Genomic DNA, 19,855 nt, shown 5'->3' on the forward strand with positions numbered 1-19,855 from the left:
TAGGGAAGTGACTTTCTCATTACCATTTGGCCACTCTTAATTCCTTTCTTTTTTCTTTCTCTCCCTCTTCTGTTCTACAGGCTTCCTCTGCTGCTTTTCCTCCATCTTTTCTGTCTTTTGCCTTGGGGTATAATCCAAACTGCCTCCTTTGCTTCCTGTGGCAAAAGTTGTATTCATTTTTTGTTGAGGACTAAGGATATAAAGTTCCTGGCTAAAATGTTGACAGAATGTGCTAGAAGTTCTCCTCTGAGGCCCCAAATATACCTGGAACATATGAGAACATTCTGTGTCCCAGTACTCTTTAAGGAACACTTACTTGCCTAGGGCTTTCCTGATTTATGTGTTTGTGAAATTTTCAACAAATCTGGACACTGGCAGCAAAACTTTTGGTTAATTCCAAGAAAACTTTCCCAGTGTTACTAAGGAATAGATCCCCCTTTTTAAAGTGACACTCCCAAAGCAAATTTAGAATTCTAAAAAAAAAGTCTTCATTAAAGTATGTCAAGAAATCCCACATTGCACATTTGGATGTAACCTATAACAAAAAGACATGGAAAATTTTAGTCCCCAAATTTGGAGATTTAGAAAGCTATGAACAACAAAAACTGAGAAGTGTTAAGAAAAATTAAAAAAAAATTCAATTGTAGTGTTTTTCAATCTCTTTCCCCCCAATCACATATCAGATTGCCGCCAGATTAAATTTATTTGTACCTAATTCTGATCATGTTCCTTCTGAGAATCTTTCAGTAGCTTCCCTTGGCATTCTAAAATCTGGATCCACCTAGTATTATTGCATACATCTTTTGAATACAGGGTGTCTCAGAAAGTGTTAGTGCAGCTTTGTGCTTTAATAGTTTAAAGATGTTTGGAACACCCTATATTCTATCTACCCTCCAGTTAAACTGGAGTCTACGCCATTTTACATAATATCTGCTTTTGTTTCAATGTCTTTCTGGTGCTGTTTTTTAGGATAAAGAGATCTTACCCACAATTCCTACTAGTTGAGATTATGGCTGATCTTTTAGATTCAGCTCAGCTGTCTCGAGGTTTTTGACCAGGTCTTGTGTGATTCCTCACCCCCGGTTCACACCTCATTTATATATTGATTTTGCATTGATTTCTATTATCATGTGCTTAATCTTTCTCCTGGATTGTAGACACCAGGAAAGCAGGGACAGTGAAGGAACTTATTATTATTACAATTTGTATCCCTACTAGTGTGTGCTCTGGAGGTACTTAATAAATGGATTTTTAAACTAACTTGGTTGCTTATGTTCTTTATGGTACATTTTTAATGAACCTGTACATCTTAATGGGCTAAAAAAGTATTCACATTTATTTGGATTAAAAATCCAAAAGTGTAAAGTGTAGAAACAAATCATTTCCATCTGTTTTCCTATTATGGTGCCAGGGAATTCAGGTTTTTTAAAAATAGATTTTGATGAATAACTAGTGTTTTGACATCACCTAGATTTTTCTCATAGTCTTTCCCCTCCCAGAAAATATTCCTTATAACAAAATAATTTTTAAAAAGAAAAGGGAAGAGATCATTAAAATCCACTAACAAATTGGAAAAGCTTGACATTACATGCAGTATTCTATATCTTATGGACCCCAAACTCTGCAGAGGAGTGGAGGGGAGAAAATGGCCTCTTAGCTCTTCTTTGGGGTGCTGATAATTTCACAAAACTCAGTCTAAGTTACTTCATGCTGATTTTTTTTTTCCATTCCATTGTTGTCATTGGCTTGTTGTATGTATTGCTTTTTTTGCTCCACTTACTTCATATTTCACTTTTAAAAAGAATTTGGAATGGTCAAGGAACTTAGTGTTTAATAGAATACACTACATTCAATGGGCAAATTAAAAATCTTAGTTGCTGAAGATTAAAACTTGAAAACCAGAACACTGTGTAGTTTTAGTGTTTGAGGAGACCAAATCATTTGAATTAGTCATCAAGATTCTAATAAGTTTGTTGGGAGTCAGTATGGTGCTCTGGGATGAACTCAGGACGTGTAGTCTAGTCAGGGAGGAACATGGGATTGAATTTCCTGATGCTCGATAGTTAAGTGATCTCAACCAAGCCATTCAGTCTTGAGATTTAGTATTTTTTTGGTGTGTAAAAAGGGAATGATGATACTTGGATATAGATTATTTATTACAATTAAACATATTAAAAGACTCCAGTGCAGTACCTTTTGTCATAGAATGTAAGATTCAGCTTTAGACATCCAGTTTTGTTCTTCCTTCCAGGTTAATTAAATATCAAGAAAGCTAATTTTCCTGGACAAAAGAAATGTCGGGGTGGGAAAGAATCTCTTGAATTTTTCCTGGATTCATCTCTTTTAGAGGTCTCTGTGAGAGTTCTAGCATGCCTTCTAGATACCAGAATTAGGGGAAAACCACTGAACAAAATGTTTATGAACATCACTCTGGGTTCTAAAAATTAACTGTGTTTTTGCTTGATCTTTTGCTATTTCAGTTTTCCATAACTATGGGTGCCTCCCCATGGGCGTTCCTGGGCTTGGGATGTCTCCTCACAGGTAAGGATGCCAATTTTATCTTGTCTAAGTGTTTTATGGGGGCTTGGCTGAGATTGGTGCTTTTCAGTATTTTCATTTTTTTCACATAGGCAAAAATAAAATGCAGATTTAAATGCTAATCCAGGCATTGCAGGGAAATATGAACAGGATAGTCTAAAACTCAAGTCTTTTAGCCTCCTTTTCTCCTTCCATATGAACTTTTTCCCTTTCCTCAATTTTCTAGGTAATTATTTCTGATATTTAATTTATTTTGCTTGTTATGGTAGAGATGTATCTTCTAGTTTCCATTTCAAAAAAGGCCATCAAAATGCAATTTTATTAAATGTATGACCATTTTAAGTTCAAATGAAATTTAATAACTCAACTTCTAATTGTTCCCCTTCTCTCTTTGGATCAGATCTATTAAAGGTAGCTTACGAGGCTTGCTAGGATATTCAGATGATGATGAAAAAAATCCAGTTCAGAAATCATCATCATCATCATCATCTCTGGCAATTATATCTTAACTTTTTTTGAAAATAGGCAGATTCTTAAAACTGCTTCAGAATCACTGATTCTCACCAATACCTTCATGATAAATTGGTAGAGGAAAATGAGGGACTTGCAGAGGAATGCCATTTCAACTGAATGTCTGGATAATTGACATTTTTTTCCCCACCCAGATGTTTGGTCTTTGGGAATGTAATGGCTACAGCATTGAACATTCTGTTTTCCCCGGAGTCTGAAAGAATCAGAGCCCCTAGCTTCTCTCCGGTGGACGATGCCTTGGGCCTTGTCCATAAGGTAGAATTGAGTAGGAGAAAGAGATTGAGTAGCTGTGGTTTATTGCACCTCATCAGCTGTGCTTGCCTGAGTTTGGGGCTGCTTGTAAACATACTCTTACAGTCACTTACAGCAATCACCAAATCCTTCATTGGGGTGTAATTCCATCTGCAGACTTCAGGGAGAAGGACAAAACCAATTCGGGTTTTCATATCAGTTCTGTAGTTAGGACAACAGACTAGAAGTGGAGACAGAAAATTGGATTTGAGAATAGAACCCAGGTGTTTTAGGCTCCCCTTCGGACTAATAGTAGGACCACACAATTAGAGGACCTATCACCCGGCACTATTTTCTTGAATTAATTGGAGCGGGGCAGGCTTGCCAAAATTAGTTGTAACGAGTATAATGTGTGTAATCTGTGAACACAAATGAAGCTTGTTCAGTTGGTGTCCATCAGGTCCAATTCTCATCCCATGTGACCCTGGGATTCTCTTTAACAGCATTCCATCATAATGAGTCCATGAATTCTTGATCCTATTATTTTATTGGTCATTCCTCAATAGCATAACATGCTATTAAAAATCAAATGTTAACATTTAATTTATACAAACGCTCACAGAAAATTTGGAGGGGGCCTGAATCTGGGAAGTTTCGTGGGAATTGGAAGCAGGGGAATCTCTGCGACATTTTAATGAGCCCTTCTTGCAGATGCTGTGACTGCTATAGTTCGATTCTGTGTAGGGTTCCATGTTAACGAACTTTACATAGAAGGGGTCCCTGTCGGGATAAGCTGCTCCTTTTGCTTCCCACAGTCTCCCTCAGTGAGACCGTCCTTTCTTGAAGCATCCCATTCAGAAAGGGTTTCCTTTCACAGGGCCGTGGCTCACATTTTGCCAGCTTCCATTACCCACTGTCTTTCCGAATGAGGATGAAAAGGTTGTGCAGCTGCATTCATCTTTTACCCTAAGATGCTCTGGGGACAGTGAAGTGAGCTGGCAGTACCCCATGAAGGATGAAGAGGACCAAAAAATAGAAGTCAGAAATGAGGAGAACAACAGTGGCCTTTTTGTGACGGTCCTGGAAGTGGTCAATGCCTCAGCTGTACACACAGGACTGTACACTTGTTATTACAACCACACTCAGACAGAGGAGACTGAGATCGAAGGCAGAGACATCTACATCTATGTGCCAGGTGAGTGCTTGGGATTCAGACACTTTTAGCATTTCCCTGTCTCATAGGTTGACTCAAGTTGAATTACAGGAAGCACATTGACATGGGGAAACCCGTCAGCACTTGGGGACAAAAATTGGGGCTTAGAATACAACCATCCCAACATCTTTATCTCCATAGTATTTTCCAGACTGAATCAACATAAAGAGCATAGCCAGTCATTCTATTAGACTTTACGGTTGAAGCCAAAGACAAATCTTTGTTATTATTATTATTATTACCATTGTGGTTGTTTTGTACTTATGAAATCAGAGATTAAAAGGGGAAAAGTTCCTATCTGCTGACTCAGTTTTGGAAGGGAGTTTGAGTACATTCAGACTACTTCCTTACCTACACTTACCATACCCACCACTTTATAACCTGTTTTTTGTTTTTGTTTGTTTGTTTGTTTTTAGAATAGTATTTTGTTTTACCCACTCCATAACCTGGTTTCTTTGTTTTTAGAATAGTATTTTGTTTTTCCTAATTACATGTAAAGATAGTTTTCAACATTAACTTTTATAAGGTTTTGAGTTTCTTTTTTTCTCCTTTTTATTCCTCCTCCCCAAGACAGCAACTAGTTATACATATATGAATCATATTGAACATTTCTACGTTAGTCATGCTGTGAAAAAAAGAATCAGAACAAAAAAGGAAAAAAAACACCAGAAAGGAAAAAACAACAACAAAAGTGAAAATGGCATGCTTTGATCTGAATTCAGACTCCATTGTTCTTTTTCTCTGAATGTGGAAAGCATTTTCCATCATGGATCTTTTGGAATTGTCTTTTATCACTGTATTGCTGAGAAGAGCTAAGTCTATCATAGTTAATCATTGCCCAATGTTGCTATTACTGTGTACAGTGTTCTTTTGGTTCTGTTCACTTTACTCTGCATCAGTTCATATAAATCTTTCCAGGTTTTTCTGAAAACCACCTGTTCAGTTTTTTCTTTTTTCTTTTCTTTCTCTCTCTCTCTCTCTCTCTCTCTCTCTCTCTCTCTCTCTCTCTCTCTCTCTCTCTCTCTCTCTCTTTCTCTCTCTCTTTCTCTCTCTCTCTCTCTCTCTCTCTCTCTCTCTCTCTCTCTCTCTCTCTCTCTCTCTCTCTCTCTCTCTCTCTCTCTCTCTCTCTCCTCAGGCAATTGGGGTTAAGTGACTTGCCCAGGGTCACATAGCTAGGAATATTAAATGTCTGAGACCAGATTTGAACTCAGGTCTCCCTGACTTAAGAGCTGGTGCTTTATCCACTGTGCTACTGCCCTCCTGCTCATTATTTCTTATAGAATAATAGTATTCCATTACATTCATATACCACAACTTGTTCAGCCATTCCCCAATTGATGACATCCCCTCAATTTCCAATTCTTTGCCACAACAAAAAAGAGCTGCTATAAATATTTTAGAACATATGGGTCCTTTTCCCATAAACTGTTTAGAACCAAGAGATAGTGATACTGACAGAGGTAGACCATCATCTCAATTAATTGTCACCAAGTTCATATGGAGTAGAATAGAATTGAACACATCTTTCTAGTAGGTACATCATGGGTACTAAAATATATTATTATCTTTAACTTGCACAACTTGAAAAAAGACAAGGCTGGGTGATGTGGTGGAAAGAGCACTGGACTTGGAACAAGAAGGCAGACCTTGGGAACTGAAGCCCTCCTGGTTCAAGCATTTAGGAGCTTTCCCAAGAAAAGTCATTGGAAGGGCAGCTAGGAGGCACACTGGATACAGCACCAGCCCTGAAATCTGGCCTCTGACACTTAACACTTCCTAACTGTGTAATCCTGGGCTAGTCACTTAACCCCAATTGCCTCAGGGGAAAAAAAAAAAAAGAAAAAAGTCATTGAGTAGCTGAGCCTTGGCTGCCTCATTTGTAAAATCAGATACTTGCTTTATCTTTCTTACTGGGCTAGCCTCAAATAATAGGTATGAAAATGCTTTATATATTTCCTAGAACACAAACTATTATTATGAAGTATGACATCTTTGTGGAAAAGTAATGTCCTTATCACACAGAAAAAGGGGGAGACTCTTGGGAGGAAAGTAGTTAAGATACTTTGCCTAAAGGACAAAATGGTATAAAGCTCCACCCCTAAATCTTGAATATTCTAGCTCTAGGAAAGGGTGTCAATGTAAGCAATGTCCATATAATTTAGTTCCCAGAGGCTGAAGAGCCCCCAGAGACAAACCTGGATGGCACAGGATAGGGAGAACTTCCCTAGAAGAAGGCTTCTACTAATTTCATAGTTGTCATTCAGCCAGGGTTACTTTGACTTTTATTATTTATATGCTGTATTTTCATCCATTGCTCACTTTAGCTAAGCCATCTAAATGTTTAGGGAGGCTCCTCTTGCTGCAGATCAGTGTGATAATGGTTAATTACTCATTGGGATTTTGTCTGCATAGGGAAAAGATCAAAATCCTCCTTTTCTCTCCTTAGGGGCAAAAGCACCACCCAAGAAGACTTTTCTCAACACTGAGAGCTAGAGATTTGTTTTGTTTTGTCATTAATAAAGGGCAGGCAAGCTCTTTTCTGGCCTTTTTGCTCAAAGGTCCAAAATTTCTAGCTGTGACCATGGTAGATTAAATTAAGTAAATGGTTTTCTTTTGAAAAGAAAATACCCACTGACTATACAGTGTTAGCCACTTAGTGGTATGCTAGCCAAGACCTTATTTAATGTTGGTCTGAGTGTTATAAATCCTATTTACCACTTGAAATTTTATTTAAAAAAATAAAAATATTTGTACTTATTTCAATAGATCTGGCCAAAGGCAACTGAGGCTTCAAGACAAAACAGATTTTTATTATTCTTTTTTTTTTTTTTTTTTTTTTTTTGGTTAGGATTTTGCAAGGTTCAAAGGCAGTTTAGCTGGGTTTTTTCCTTGGGAGTTTTTTAGGTTGATTCATATTCTAATTCTAATCATAACTGGGAGCTGAAAGGAATCTCAAATTCTACTTCACCCTCTCATCTCACACATTAGAAATGACTTGTTCAAAGGCACATAGCTGTATGGTGATAGAACTAAGACAAGAAATCAAATATTCTGACTTCTATTCACTAATTACCACTTTTTGAATAGTTCATATCTTGCAATTTTCTTTAGAATTAAAAAACACCTATCTCATGATAATCTTGCTTATTGCTTATTGCCCCTGTTTTGAAGATCTGGAAATAGTGGCAAAGAACAGTAATTGGCCCATGATCCTGCAGCTAGAAAGTGATTGCATCAAGATTCCAACTCTGAATTCAGAGTCTTTCATTTTTCAAAGACTTCTTTAGTCTTTGTTCACTTTCTCTTTCCTCCTGGATGATGTTCTGTGGCTCTCCCTTAGCCCTTCTCTAGGCTGCTTGACCATTCCTTCTTAATCTCTTTGACAATTTTTTCATCTATGATATGCTCCCTCAAGGTAGTTTTTCTGAAAGCTCTTCCTAAGTTCTGCTCTCTTCTTCCTCTATCTCTTTTGGTCATTTCATCATTTCCTGTAAGTTCGATTATCATCTGTCCTGGGAGCAGGTCCAGTTCTAGATATTTAACTTTAGTCTCTCTACTGAAGTATTCTCCATAATACTATGCACTTTTGGGACTCCTCAACTCGACATGTCTACAATAGAATTTACTGTCTTTTCCTCTCAAATTATCCCTCCCTTCCCAGTTTTTCTATAACTACTGAGGCTATCGCCATCTTTCCAATCTTAACCCTTTACTGTGATTAATGTATGACATAATCCACTAAAATAGCAGCCCTAACCACTTTCCTGATATTAGTCAGGGAAGTCCCATCTCAACTAATCAAAACTTAATCTCTCTATCCTCACTGTCCCTGCATGTTCAATCCATTGCCAAATCATTCACACAATCCCATGGTTACCACTTATTTAGCTCCTTAGCGCCTCTCACCAGGACTATTGTAATACTTTCTAATGAGTGACTGTTCCTGCCTCTTCCCTCTTTGACCAATTTCCTATGAGTCTGACCATGTTGTCCTTCTATTGGGTTAGCCATGGTTGCTCCCAGTTACCTCTAGTACCAAATATAAAGTCCTATTGGTTCTGTGATTCATATCCTAACTATATTCTACCTTTCCAGGCTTTTTATTTTCCTCCTTCTATTCTGGCCATCCTGATTGGTACTGTTCCTTCTATCTCTATCTCCCATCTCTTTGCCTTGTACTGCTTTTCAAAGTCTTAGATGCAACCTTGACTCAAGTCTTTTTAGTCTATTAAATCCTTCTATGCCTCTGTTAGAGACCCCTGTATTTCCTAAGATGAAAACAGAACATATGCTTATTTTGAAGATGAGCAGTGAATTTCTGATTAATATAGGTGTGCATCGTCAGTATTTTTAGATTATAAGTAGATTGTTATAGTTTATGATTGACAGTTCACTGCAATTCCTCTTATTTTTGAGGGCCAGTGCCTTTAAACCACATCTTCTTGTTGCTTGCGCAGCAGTTAAGACTAATATTTTGTGTTGTTGTTTACAACAGATCCAGATGTGCCTTTCGTACCTTCAGCCATGGTTGATCATTTAATTTTTGTGGAGGAACATGAATCTGTCACCATTCCATGTCGCACAACTGATCCTCAAGCTCAAGTGATTCTACTCAACAGTGATGACAAAGTGGTCCATGCTTTCTATGATAGCAGACAAGGTTTTGTTGGAAACTTTGCCATGGGACAATTCAAATGTGAAACAGTTATCAAAGGGAAAGAGTTCCAAACAATTCCTTTCAACATTTATACGATAACGGGTAGGTTTTTGCCTTCTTCCTTCTCCCTTATCCTTTTTCCTTTTCCCTTTCCCATATCTGTCTCTCATCTTCCTTACCCCCTTTCTCCTTTTTCCTCCCTTATCTCTCCCCTCCCACAAAACCCTGCAAATAGCTTTTATTCTTAAACTAAATCTTTTATATGGAAAATTTGGAGGTGTATTTGTCTCCATATCTGAAATCTGTGATACAAAAACATAATTAATCTGGAGTATATAAACATAATTAATTGAATCATCTCTTTTGTTGGGTTTTGATTAATTGAGCTGTTACTTCTTGATACTATCGGTCAAAGCTGTCATTTTAGTAGATCATATCATACATCAATCATAGTAAAGGGTTAAGACTTGTGTCAATTTCACCTAGATTGATAATTCAGGTCTTGATATAGCAAAATCCCATTCATTTAAAAAAACAATTACTATTGAATAATGAATTTGCTTTTTTTCCTTCAAGCTCAGCAAATTATTCCATGCAAGAAAAGAAAGCCTTACGCCTCCTTTCTAAACTTATCTCTTGCTCTTGTTTGAAGCTTACTTACAGTTCTCTTTGGAGGACTGTGCCAAGTGTGGCATGTACAAAATAAAGTCAGACTAATCTTATGGGGCCAGCTATAAATTTCGTATGTGTACCAAGCCAGAAAAGTCAATTTCAAGAGTTTTTTGCTATGACAAAATCATTTGCAGAGATATATGTATTTTTGTATGTGTGTATGTATATATTATATATGTATACACATTTGTATCTACACATATAATTACTTATGTATTTGCCCAAAAGGTAATGAATTAAATATTACTTAACTATTTTAAATAATAATAAGAACAATTAAATTTGGATTGAAAAATCTTTAAAACTAAAGGAGACTAAACTTCAGATAATGATAGTAACTTGTTAGTTACTCATTCAAGATTCCCTTTGGTTACTCTATTGTATCTGTCTATATACAATATCTATATATTGCATTGTTTCCATCTTTCTGTAACTTATTTTTTCCCTCTAGCTACTCCAGAGCTTGAAGTTGAGATAGAGGCAGTGAAAACCGTTTATAAAACAGGAGAGACTCTTGTTGTAACTTGTGCTGTCTTGCACAATGAGGTGGTTGACCTTCAATGGAATTATCCAGGAAAAGTGGTATGTGTCATTCATGTAGTCATTCAACAAACCATGTACACAATTCCATGTGGGTGAAACAGATCCTATGGAGCTATCTGTTTTTTAATTACCAATTTACTTTTTTAAGTCTGTTAGCTCAAAAGTACTCTTTCCATTTATTGGAGGTAGACAATTTTAAGGCAATTTCCCTTTCTTTATGATATAGAAAAACAAAGGCATTTTGAAAGTTGATGAGATCAGAGTTCCATCTCTCAAGTTGGTATACACGCTGACGGTCCCTAAGGTGACAGTGAAAGATAGTGGAGACTATGAATGTGCTGCCCGTCATGCTACCAAGGAAACTAAGGAAATTAAGAAAGTCACCATTTCCGTTCATGGTACGATTTCTGTCTGTAAGTCTCACCCAGCAATGACCCCCCCTGTACTTTGTGGCAATTCTTAATTAATTAATGGGAACCTTTCCATTTATAGAGAAGGGATTTATTGAGCTCAAACCCAACTTCAGTCAGATGGAAACCATTAACTTGCATGAAGTCCGCCATTTTGTAGTGGATGTGCAAGCGTATCCACCACCAAAGATATTCTGGCTTAAGGACAATATGACCGTAATTGAGAATCTGACCGAAATCATCACTGGCTTAGATAAGATCCAGGAAATAAGGTAAAGAGAGACCTTTCCCAAGTAAGTCTTCCCTCATGCCCGTTGCCTCTGTTTTTATATGTGTGTTCCTAGTAAGGGAATTGTACATGTCTTATGACCCAGACTATAAATGAAATCAATTCAAAGAGCCATAAGCTGGGTTATGAAGCATAAAAGACAAAATTCCTTTGCCTCAAACCTTTTAATAAGTTAATGGCACCCTGGTAAGTATTTAATGATTACATTAGAAAGAGCCATAAGTTGTAAAAACCTCTCCTCCAGTTGAAAACAGATGGCCAGATCCAGCTGTCTGGTGGAATTTTGGCCCGGAGAAGGGCAGCAGGATTGGAGCCACTTGGATTTAACATATTGTCGAAGAGCCCACAGCCCTGCATGGTATATGGCACCTCTGCATTGCTAATGAATAATTAAGAAGACTTCACTGGCTCAATTAATATGAGGCAGCATGGTGTGGGAGAATAGCAAAAAGAGGCAGGATATCTGGATTAAGTTAAGTGACTTGCCCAGGTCCCATAGCTAGCAAATGTCTGAGTTTAGATTTCAGTCTGACTCCCAAGGCCAGCGTTCTCTCTACTGTACCCTTACCTGTCTGGGAAAATACTACATGGTCTTTTTTGAGGGCTTTTCTAGTATCTCTAAAATTAGAATAATAAATACTGGGATAAAAGGTATTTTTTAAAGGCCAGCTAGTCCATACCCTTGTATCTAGTCAAGATCACAATCCATTCTAGAGAGAGGTAGAAATAAATCTCAATAGCACAGCTCTCTAGCAAAAGAGCCCTTTTTAATATCTTACAAATTTCATGCTCAGATGTGATATATTTTTTTTCTACCTGAACAAAATTCCTCCTGCAGTTTATGAGGAGAAACACTTTTGGCAGTGAGTTCCCAGGATTCATAGAAAATATCTGAATTCTTTTTCCCAGGCAGTATAGTGATTGATGAATATCAGGATGTCTTTTAGGAGATTGAAGAAGAGAGGATATTTATATTCTAAATTTGCCATCTCTGTTTCAAAGCTCTAAGGAGGGGTGGAAAATGTCCAGCTTTATTCCTAGCTGGGAGGCCTTGGAAATGTTCTTGATACCGCATCTGAAAAATTAAATATGATGTGAGAGCCAAAATTAACACCGAATGTAAAACAGGCTCACCAACCTTAGGTGAGAGAATGAAGTCAAAGAGTCTTGTAGTATGGAAAGGATAGTAAGCTTGAGGGCTGGGCGTGTTTGGGGAGCAAATGATAGCAGGAATTCTTAGGTTTAGATCAGCATGTTATACTATATTGCACGATCTGTTTTAAATAGAAAATCATGGGATTGTAGAATTATGAAATCATGAGGGATCTTAAGAATCAGGGAAGAATACCGCAACAGCTCATTCTATGAAATCACTGGAAGAGAAACACTTTTTTTTTTTTTTTTTTAAGAAAGGAGGGAACTAAGACAAAAACCAAAGTTTGACATGGTTTCTTCTGTACCCTTGTGAGTTAGGTAGTGCAAGTATTATTTGCTCCATTCTGTAAGTGAGAGGTCATAGATTCAGGACTGAAAGGGACCTCAGGGGCATCTCAATTCAGCCCTCTCATTTCTTTCTTTTTTAAAAAATAGCTTTTTATTGACAAAACATATGCATGGGTAAATTTTCAACATTGACCCTTGCAAAAACTTCTGTTCTAATTTTTTTCCCTCCTTCCCTCCACCTCCTCTCCTAAATGGCAGGCAGTCCCATACATGTTAAACATGTTAAAGAATATATTAAATACAATATATGTATACATATTTATACAATTCTCTTGTTGCACAAGAAAAATCATATTTAGAAAGAAGGTAAAAATGACCTGCAGCTCTCTCATTTCATAGATTCATAGACCCAGAGAGCCTAAGTAACTTGTCTGGTGTCAGCTAGGTGCAGTGCAAACTGAAATTCTCTGACTGTAAAGCCAGCATTCTTTCCATTGCCTCATGATAGCTCAGAGGAGAACAAGCCTCAGGAGGCTGAATCCATTGTCCTTCATCTTACATGTTGCCGAGGTAGAATGTGAATGTGTCTGCTTTCCCCTGATGTTCTGTCTATGGTCATTTCCCACAGTTCCATATATATCATTTGTTTCTGGTTTTTTGAGTATTGGCAAACTGGGAATCTTGGAAAAGAGATGGTGTGAACACAAAAGCATGATCTGGCCTCCACACAATATATATTTCAAATCAATTATTCATTGAAATCTGTAATTGTTATTACTTTCATCAAGATGATTGAGCTCAAAAACATTTAAAAAAAGATGATTGGGCTTTATTTTTCTAATGTTTGAAGTGGAAATGAATCTTTAAAAAATTCCTTTCTTTACAGATATCAAAGCAAATTAAAACTGATTCGTGCTAAGGAAGAAGATAGTGGATATTATACAATTATGGCTCAAAATGAGGATGATACTAAGAACTATACTTTTGAACTTACAATTCAGGGTAAGTCAAGAAAATGAATATGATTTGGGGTTGATATGGCATGAGAATAATGACATTTAACCTCAAGGAATGTTTGGCTTCTTGCCTTTTTTCTCCCAGGTAGAGAAAATCAGAGCTGATGGCCAACCCCCAACTGGCACCAGGGACTAGTGACATCATTGGGCTAGGAGATGTCTGCTAGGTCTTCTTGACCTGGGTGGCTTTGGGAGTCCAGAGCCACTCTGAGACAGGGTTTCAGTACCAATGCAATCCTAAAATAGCTGTCAGCCTCTGCTTCTAGAGCCTACTAGCTAGAGGAATGGGCAGCAGAGTCCCTCATCCTCCAATGGATATGTATAGCTCTCTGGGGAATGGTTTCACATTCAGAAAAGAGCCCTGGTACTAGCCTTTCTCCTATGATCTGTGGCTGAAACAGAAATGGACATTCTACAGTGGTTTTGACCCGAATGACCCTACTCCCAAACCAAATCCGACCCTCACAAGTCTCATAAAAGGACATTGGAACTCTCCTGAGATGCCAGAGTGTGGGTCAAATATGAGGACCACCAGCTCTTTCAGAATTACACAAGGTGATCTTCCAAACTGGGCATAGTATAGAGCCCAGGTAGTCCATTTTCCTCTGATGAACTAACATTTTTCAATCTTGGGAATTTCCAGCTGGGCAAAGAATGAATTATTTTGGCAATTGAAGATTAATGATACACTTAAAGACTCTTTGAAAATTATCTTCTCAGAATTATCCAGCTCCTATAGTTACACTGAAAGTCATGGAACCATAGATTTGCAGAGTTGAGAGGGTCTTCAGTGGACATAAAGAATCATCTTGGAGAATAGTTTAGTTGAGCACCATGATACAAATCAAACTGAAAAAAGATTTGTTTTTCTCATTCCCACTTCATGTTTAACAATCCCAGGTTCTCTAAGTTTTTGCCCTTTCTAGAAGAGAATTATGGGCCATATTCTGAAACTTTCTCTGGAGCTGGGTTTGTTTGCATTGATAAGTAGTTAAGTTAGTACTCCCATTTTACTGATGAGTAGTTAGCACTCACATCTTTTCTCCTGTGAGGGTCATATTTGAACCTAGGAGCTCTGAACATTTATTTTCTCTTGTTCTCATCAACTACCTGTGCCATGAGAAGCAATGGGTTGATGTCTTTCAACCTTGTCTTTTAGTTCCTGCTTCTATTCTGGACCTGGAGGATGACAACCATGGCTCTGCAGGTGGGCAGATGGTCAGATGTGTAGCAGAAGGGACTCCAATTCCAAATGTGGAATGGATGATTTGCAAGGATATTACAAAGTAAGAAGCCACTTACTCCTTTCTCTTTTCATCCAGTATTCACCACATTTACTTCATGAGTTTTTTTCTCACGTGTGGCTTATAGGGAACCTTAGAATCACACTGTCTATGATTGAAGAAGGTCTTATTGACCCAATTCATCTTTATTTGAACTCTTACTTAAAGAGGAAGTTATTACTGGAAATTATGATTGGTTTATCTTGTGGGTAAGAAGGGATAAAAAAGAGCATCTCTGCAGTCAGCAGAGAGAAAGCACTAGCCATCTGATGCTTTGGGGATCAGTCTTTGCTTCTGGTTTATTTCTTCCCTCCTAATCTTATCTGCATTTGTTTTCTTTGTACAAAATCTTTTTAGCTTAATGTAATTAAAATTATTTATTTTGTATTCATTAATGTACTCCAGTTCTTCTCTGGCCACAAATTTAGTCTTTGCATCTGGAAAATGGGTGTCTAGGAACACGGTGGCCATTGTATGGTTGGAGAGGAAAGTAACCAAGAGTCTTTCTTCAAAGGGGTGGGAAATATTTGAATTATACAATTTTGAATGTGTAGTATTTAAAAAAAAAATTTTTGCTCTCAATATTATTAGCTCTCATTTTGTTTATATGGCCCCTGCCATATAACTAACTGTGCCTCATTATATTTAGCACAAACTAAGATAATCATGTGACTCCCAGAAAGTCCTTCTGTGGGCAAAGGAACCATTTTTCTGGATTATCTGCTTCATTGGCCTTGATGACTCAAATTCAACTACGTATATTCTTCGTTTGTACAGGTGTAATAATGAAACTTCATGGACGCTCTTGGCCAGCAACATGTCCGATATAATCACACAGAGACACGATAATAGTGTGGTGAAGAGCCAAGTGACCTTTGACAAAATTGAAGACACCATGGCTGTAAGATGCCTAGCAAAGAACTCGCTTGGGATGGTGAGCCGGGAACTGAAGCTCGTGGCTCCTGGTGAGTTAGGTGGCACTCAGTTAGTGGAAACTTGAGTAGCCTTGGGTAACCCACTCTTCCTCTTTAATAGATCTTATGGAATTGGGGGAAAAGGGTCATTGGCTGGAATCTCAGCTTTCATCTTCTATTTCCAAGCATTCTCCAAGTTGATAAAGCTTTTTTCCTCAAAGTGTAGTAGGGTTTATAGGTAATAGTTCCATCTGAGAAAATGGAGATCCAAGGGGGTCAAATGACTTGTATGATTTGTAAAGCCAATTGGTGTCAGAGCTTGGTTTACAAGGCCAATTTTGTACCCTTTGTTACCACCTGAGTGCAGCTCTAAAATTTTGTGAAGTTTTTTAGTTACTTCTTTCATTTTTGATGATTTCTTTGCAACTGGCAGAATTAAAAATTTTTGGAATTCTTATTTAAAATTCTTATATAAAAAATGTTCAGGACTTACTTAACACAGGTCTCTACTACATATACACATAGCTTTGCAACAAGACAGAGATTAAAAGTAACCAGGATCAAGATTATTAGTAGGGGGGAAAAAACAAACTAATAGCATGATCAAGTGACAGTTTTAATGGGTACATGTTACAGAGCAGGAATTCAGGCTTACTTAAAATATGAGTTGAGGGTTCTCTCCTTTTCTTTCTCTTTTCCTTTTCCTTTTTTTTCCTCCTCCTCCTCCTTCCTCTTTCTTTCCCTCACTTTCTCTCCTCTCTTTTCCTCTCCTCTTCTTTTCTCTTTCTCTTTCTCCTCTCTTTAAAGGTTGGGGGAAGGGCAAAAGACACCAGTAAAATCATGCACTTTCTGAGTTTGTGTTGTGGGAACTTAAGGGACTTGTCCCTTGAAGTGTCTCTGTTGGAAAAACCTTGGAAATAAGAACCTTATGGGAGTCTAGTGAATAAAATCCGACTCCCTCCAACTTTGGTGTCTTGGAAATCCATGATGTCCTTACCCTATTAGGATAGAGGATTGGAGGGGAGGATGGGATGGTGGGGAGTATTACAATAGGAGGAACTTCATAAAGAGGCTGAAGGTTGAAGAATGTAAGTCCTAATTTATTCCTTATAGATGGGAAACGGAAAAAAAATGGGTTAATTAAAAATCTTACATAAGCAGGAAGTCAAGGGATCTTCCAAAAAGAAATGCATTTGACAAAGGTCCATGAGGAAATTCTAAATAAATTTCTTCTTATTCTTCAGCTATTCGTTCAGAATTGACAGTGGCTGCCTCGGTCCTTGTGTTACTAGTGATTGTCATCTTTTCCCTCATTATCCTGATTGTCATATGGAAACAGGTAAGTATCAGTAACAGAACAGCCTGGCTAATGATGCTACATATAAATAGAAATATACATATATATATTCCTTATCTAGTAACCTACCAACTTCTAAAGTGGTTCACCCTTTCAATTGCAGAAACCTCGGTATGAAATTCGATGGAGAGTCATTGAGTCCATTAGCCCCGATGGCCATGAGTACATTTATGTGGATCCGATGCAACTGCCTTATGACTCAAGATGGGAGTTTCCTAGAGATGGGCTAGTCCTTGGTATGTGTTTTCTTTGCCTGACATCTTAACATTCCTGGGATTGAGAAACAGCTTTAATATCCATGGGATCATAGATCAAGACATGGAAAGGAATCTAATCTAAACCTTTACCTTTACACTTGAAAAGATAAAGATCCAAGAGATAAATAAGTTGACCAATGTCTCACAGGTAGTAATCAGGAGAGGAGATATGTTTTTAGACTTCATAGAATTTTCCACTATGTTCCTTGAAACTATGAGGGGAAATAAGTCCTCCGAGGCAAGATATGGGAAAAGCCTGGCTGGATACTGCTGTGGAAATTCGCTTTCAGAAAGATCCATGTTATTGAATCACAGCAATAATTTTTTTTCATCATGTTGCCAAGCAAATTATAGTTAAAGAAATTCAGACAAAGGAAAAAGACTATGTGGAGGCCTGGCAAAACATCTATCCGATGGCTTTTCATTGGGAATAACAGAAAATGAAGCAAAATATATTTCTGTAACTAAAAAGGAACAGATGATATACAAATGAAGGCAACTACTAAAGATATTTTGATCCAATATATTTTGAACATTTTTATGTTCCTTCTGTCAAAAAAAAATGGGATTTTTCTAAGCAAGAAAAATTAAAACAGCCAATATAAAAGCTAAAACTCATTACCAACTTTTCATTCAAACTTGTGATTAGATGAAGAGAAAAATACTTAACCCAAGGAGAATATGTTCTTATCAAGTTGTGAATGAAAGAATGCAGAATGTCAGAAAGTCTCACTGTGAAAGCTATTGGTGCTACCATCAGTATTTGGCTAGTACGTAATGTGAAGATACTAAATGAATCTCTTACGTTGGTCTTGTTTGCAACATTTATGAATCACTTACTGAATTTAATTTTGACCCTCCATAGCTGCTTGATCCAACCTTAAACACTGCATTCTAGGTGGTCCCATCTTCAAACAAAGCTCTCAGGAAACAAATTCTCTCTATAGATAGATGGATGGATGGATGGATGCTTGGATGAATGGATGGATGATAGATAAATGGAATGACAGATAAGCACAGCACAATAATTAGGTAATTTTGTGCCCAAGGCAAAGAAGATAAAAACTGCACCTCCTTATTCTTATTTGAATGTTTGTAAGATCACCTTTATGTATATTAAACCACATCAGGCATGTTCTGATTGAGAGAGTAGAGTTATATTTTCTGTTCCCCTCATCTTTGTGCGTCAAAGGAAAATATATCACTTTCTTCACCTTAGTTAAAGCTCTGATTGAGGAAGTTGAAAATTAATGAAAATATGGGGAAAAATTAATTTAAATTCACAAAAGTAAAATGCTGATTGAATTTGTAGTAACCCCAATAACATGGGTAATTATGCTGATGCCAGTTCAATTAAGCATTGATATGTAGCCTTATTCAGATAATTTTTCAATTTAAAATTTCCCTCTATAGAAATCTGGGTTCAAAATCTTTTCTATATAAAATCTAAGTTGAATTGGAGCTAATTATTCATAATAGTGCAGGAATCACAACTGTTAGAATTAAGCATACTGTTGAAGGTAATGGCTAAAGATAGTACTATGTTTAAATTCTAAGACAGGCAAGGGGCCTATGGATCACCTTAATCATTCTGGGATTGAGGGTCCTGCCCCTTGCTCATTCTTCTTTGGTTCTTTCAATGAGACTAAGTCTGGGACTTGATGGATGGATGTCTTACTGCACTTTAATTTCTTTCTCCCCCATTTCTCTGCTAGCCTAATTCTCCTATGTAGAGTAACCATCTGACTCCTCCCTTTTAAATTTCAACTTCCAATGGAACTCAGAAGGGATTTTATTTATAAAAGAAGAAGAGTTTACAACAAAAGGCAGGTATAGAGTTACAGAAAGCTCATATATTAACTGATCAGTCAAAGCTGGCCAATGTTGAAATTCTAAGCAAGTCCAGTATTTTTTATACTACCAAATCTTTGTAACTCCATGCTCTTGGACATTTCAGGAATCTAAATCTCCTAAATCTCTAAAGAATTTTCTTCTTCTAGGAAACTTTGCCCCTGTACTTGGCCCATCCAGCTCACCATTAATATGATATAGAGGCCTTAGTCAGTCTACTTAGGTTAAATATAACCCTGACCTTCCCCTTTCCTCAATCTATTGTATCATATCATCATTACTATGACTATGTTATCGAACACTTTCTTCACAAGGTACAAATCAGAAAAATATTAGTACGGCTTACAGATTATTACAGAAAATATGGAACTGTTTTGTGATCTGCTTTCATTTAGTAGATGAGTTCTACAAATTTCTACATAGCACATAGAGTTTAAGGGACTTAGTATCAGAAGTTAGATTGTAACTCAGTGTATTTCTAATTGTGAGCAGAATACCATGAATATTCGTCAACAAATATTCCTCCAAAGTTTACAAAGAAGACAATTTTTTATACTCTATTAATCTACATTTTATTTTTGTGAATTCTTGGCATTAATTTAGATGAGGGGAAGGGAAAGGGTGGATAGATTACTGCCTGACAGTCATAT

General features: G+C 37.2%; 1 protein-coding gene across 4 annotated transcripts in view; it reads left to right on the forward strand.

Moving 5' to 3' along the window:
- Positions 1–19,855, forward strand: part of PDGFRA (platelet derived growth factor receptor alpha) — a 46,513-nt gene that overhangs the window by 9,587 nt on the left and 17,071 nt on the right. For all 4 annotated transcript variants that reach the window (XM_074275437.1, XM_074275440.1, XM_074275439.1 and 1 more), the window contains exons 2-12: positions 2,481–2,541; positions 4,178–4,495; positions 9,009–9,272; positions 10,294–10,424; positions 10,612–10,783; positions 10,878–11,067; positions 13,414–13,529; positions 14,703–14,829; positions 15,604–15,791; positions 16,985–17,079; positions 17,201–17,333. In XM_074275437.1, the coding sequence (XP_074131538.1) occupies positions 2,493–2,541; positions 4,178–4,495; positions 9,009–9,272; positions 10,294–10,424; positions 10,612–10,783; positions 10,878–11,067; positions 13,414–13,529; positions 14,703–14,829; positions 15,604–15,791; positions 16,985–17,079; positions 17,201–17,333 (1,783 nt within the window). In that variant the 5' untranslated portion in view covers positions 2,481–2,492. The remainder of the gene's footprint in view (positions 1–2,480; positions 2,542–4,177; positions 4,496–9,008; positions 9,273–10,293; positions 10,425–10,611; positions 10,784–10,877; positions 11,068–13,413; positions 13,530–14,702; positions 14,830–15,603; positions 15,792–16,984; positions 17,080–17,200; positions 17,334–19,855) is intronic.

This window comes from Sminthopsis crassicaudata, chromosome 6 (assembly GCF_048593235.1).
Source record: "Sminthopsis crassicaudata isolate SCR6 chromosome 6, ASM4859323v1, whole genome shotgun sequence".
In the NCBI taxonomy this organism is placed as follows: domain Eukaryota; kingdom Metazoa; phylum Chordata; class Mammalia; order Dasyuromorphia; family Dasyuridae; genus Sminthopsis; species Sminthopsis crassicaudata.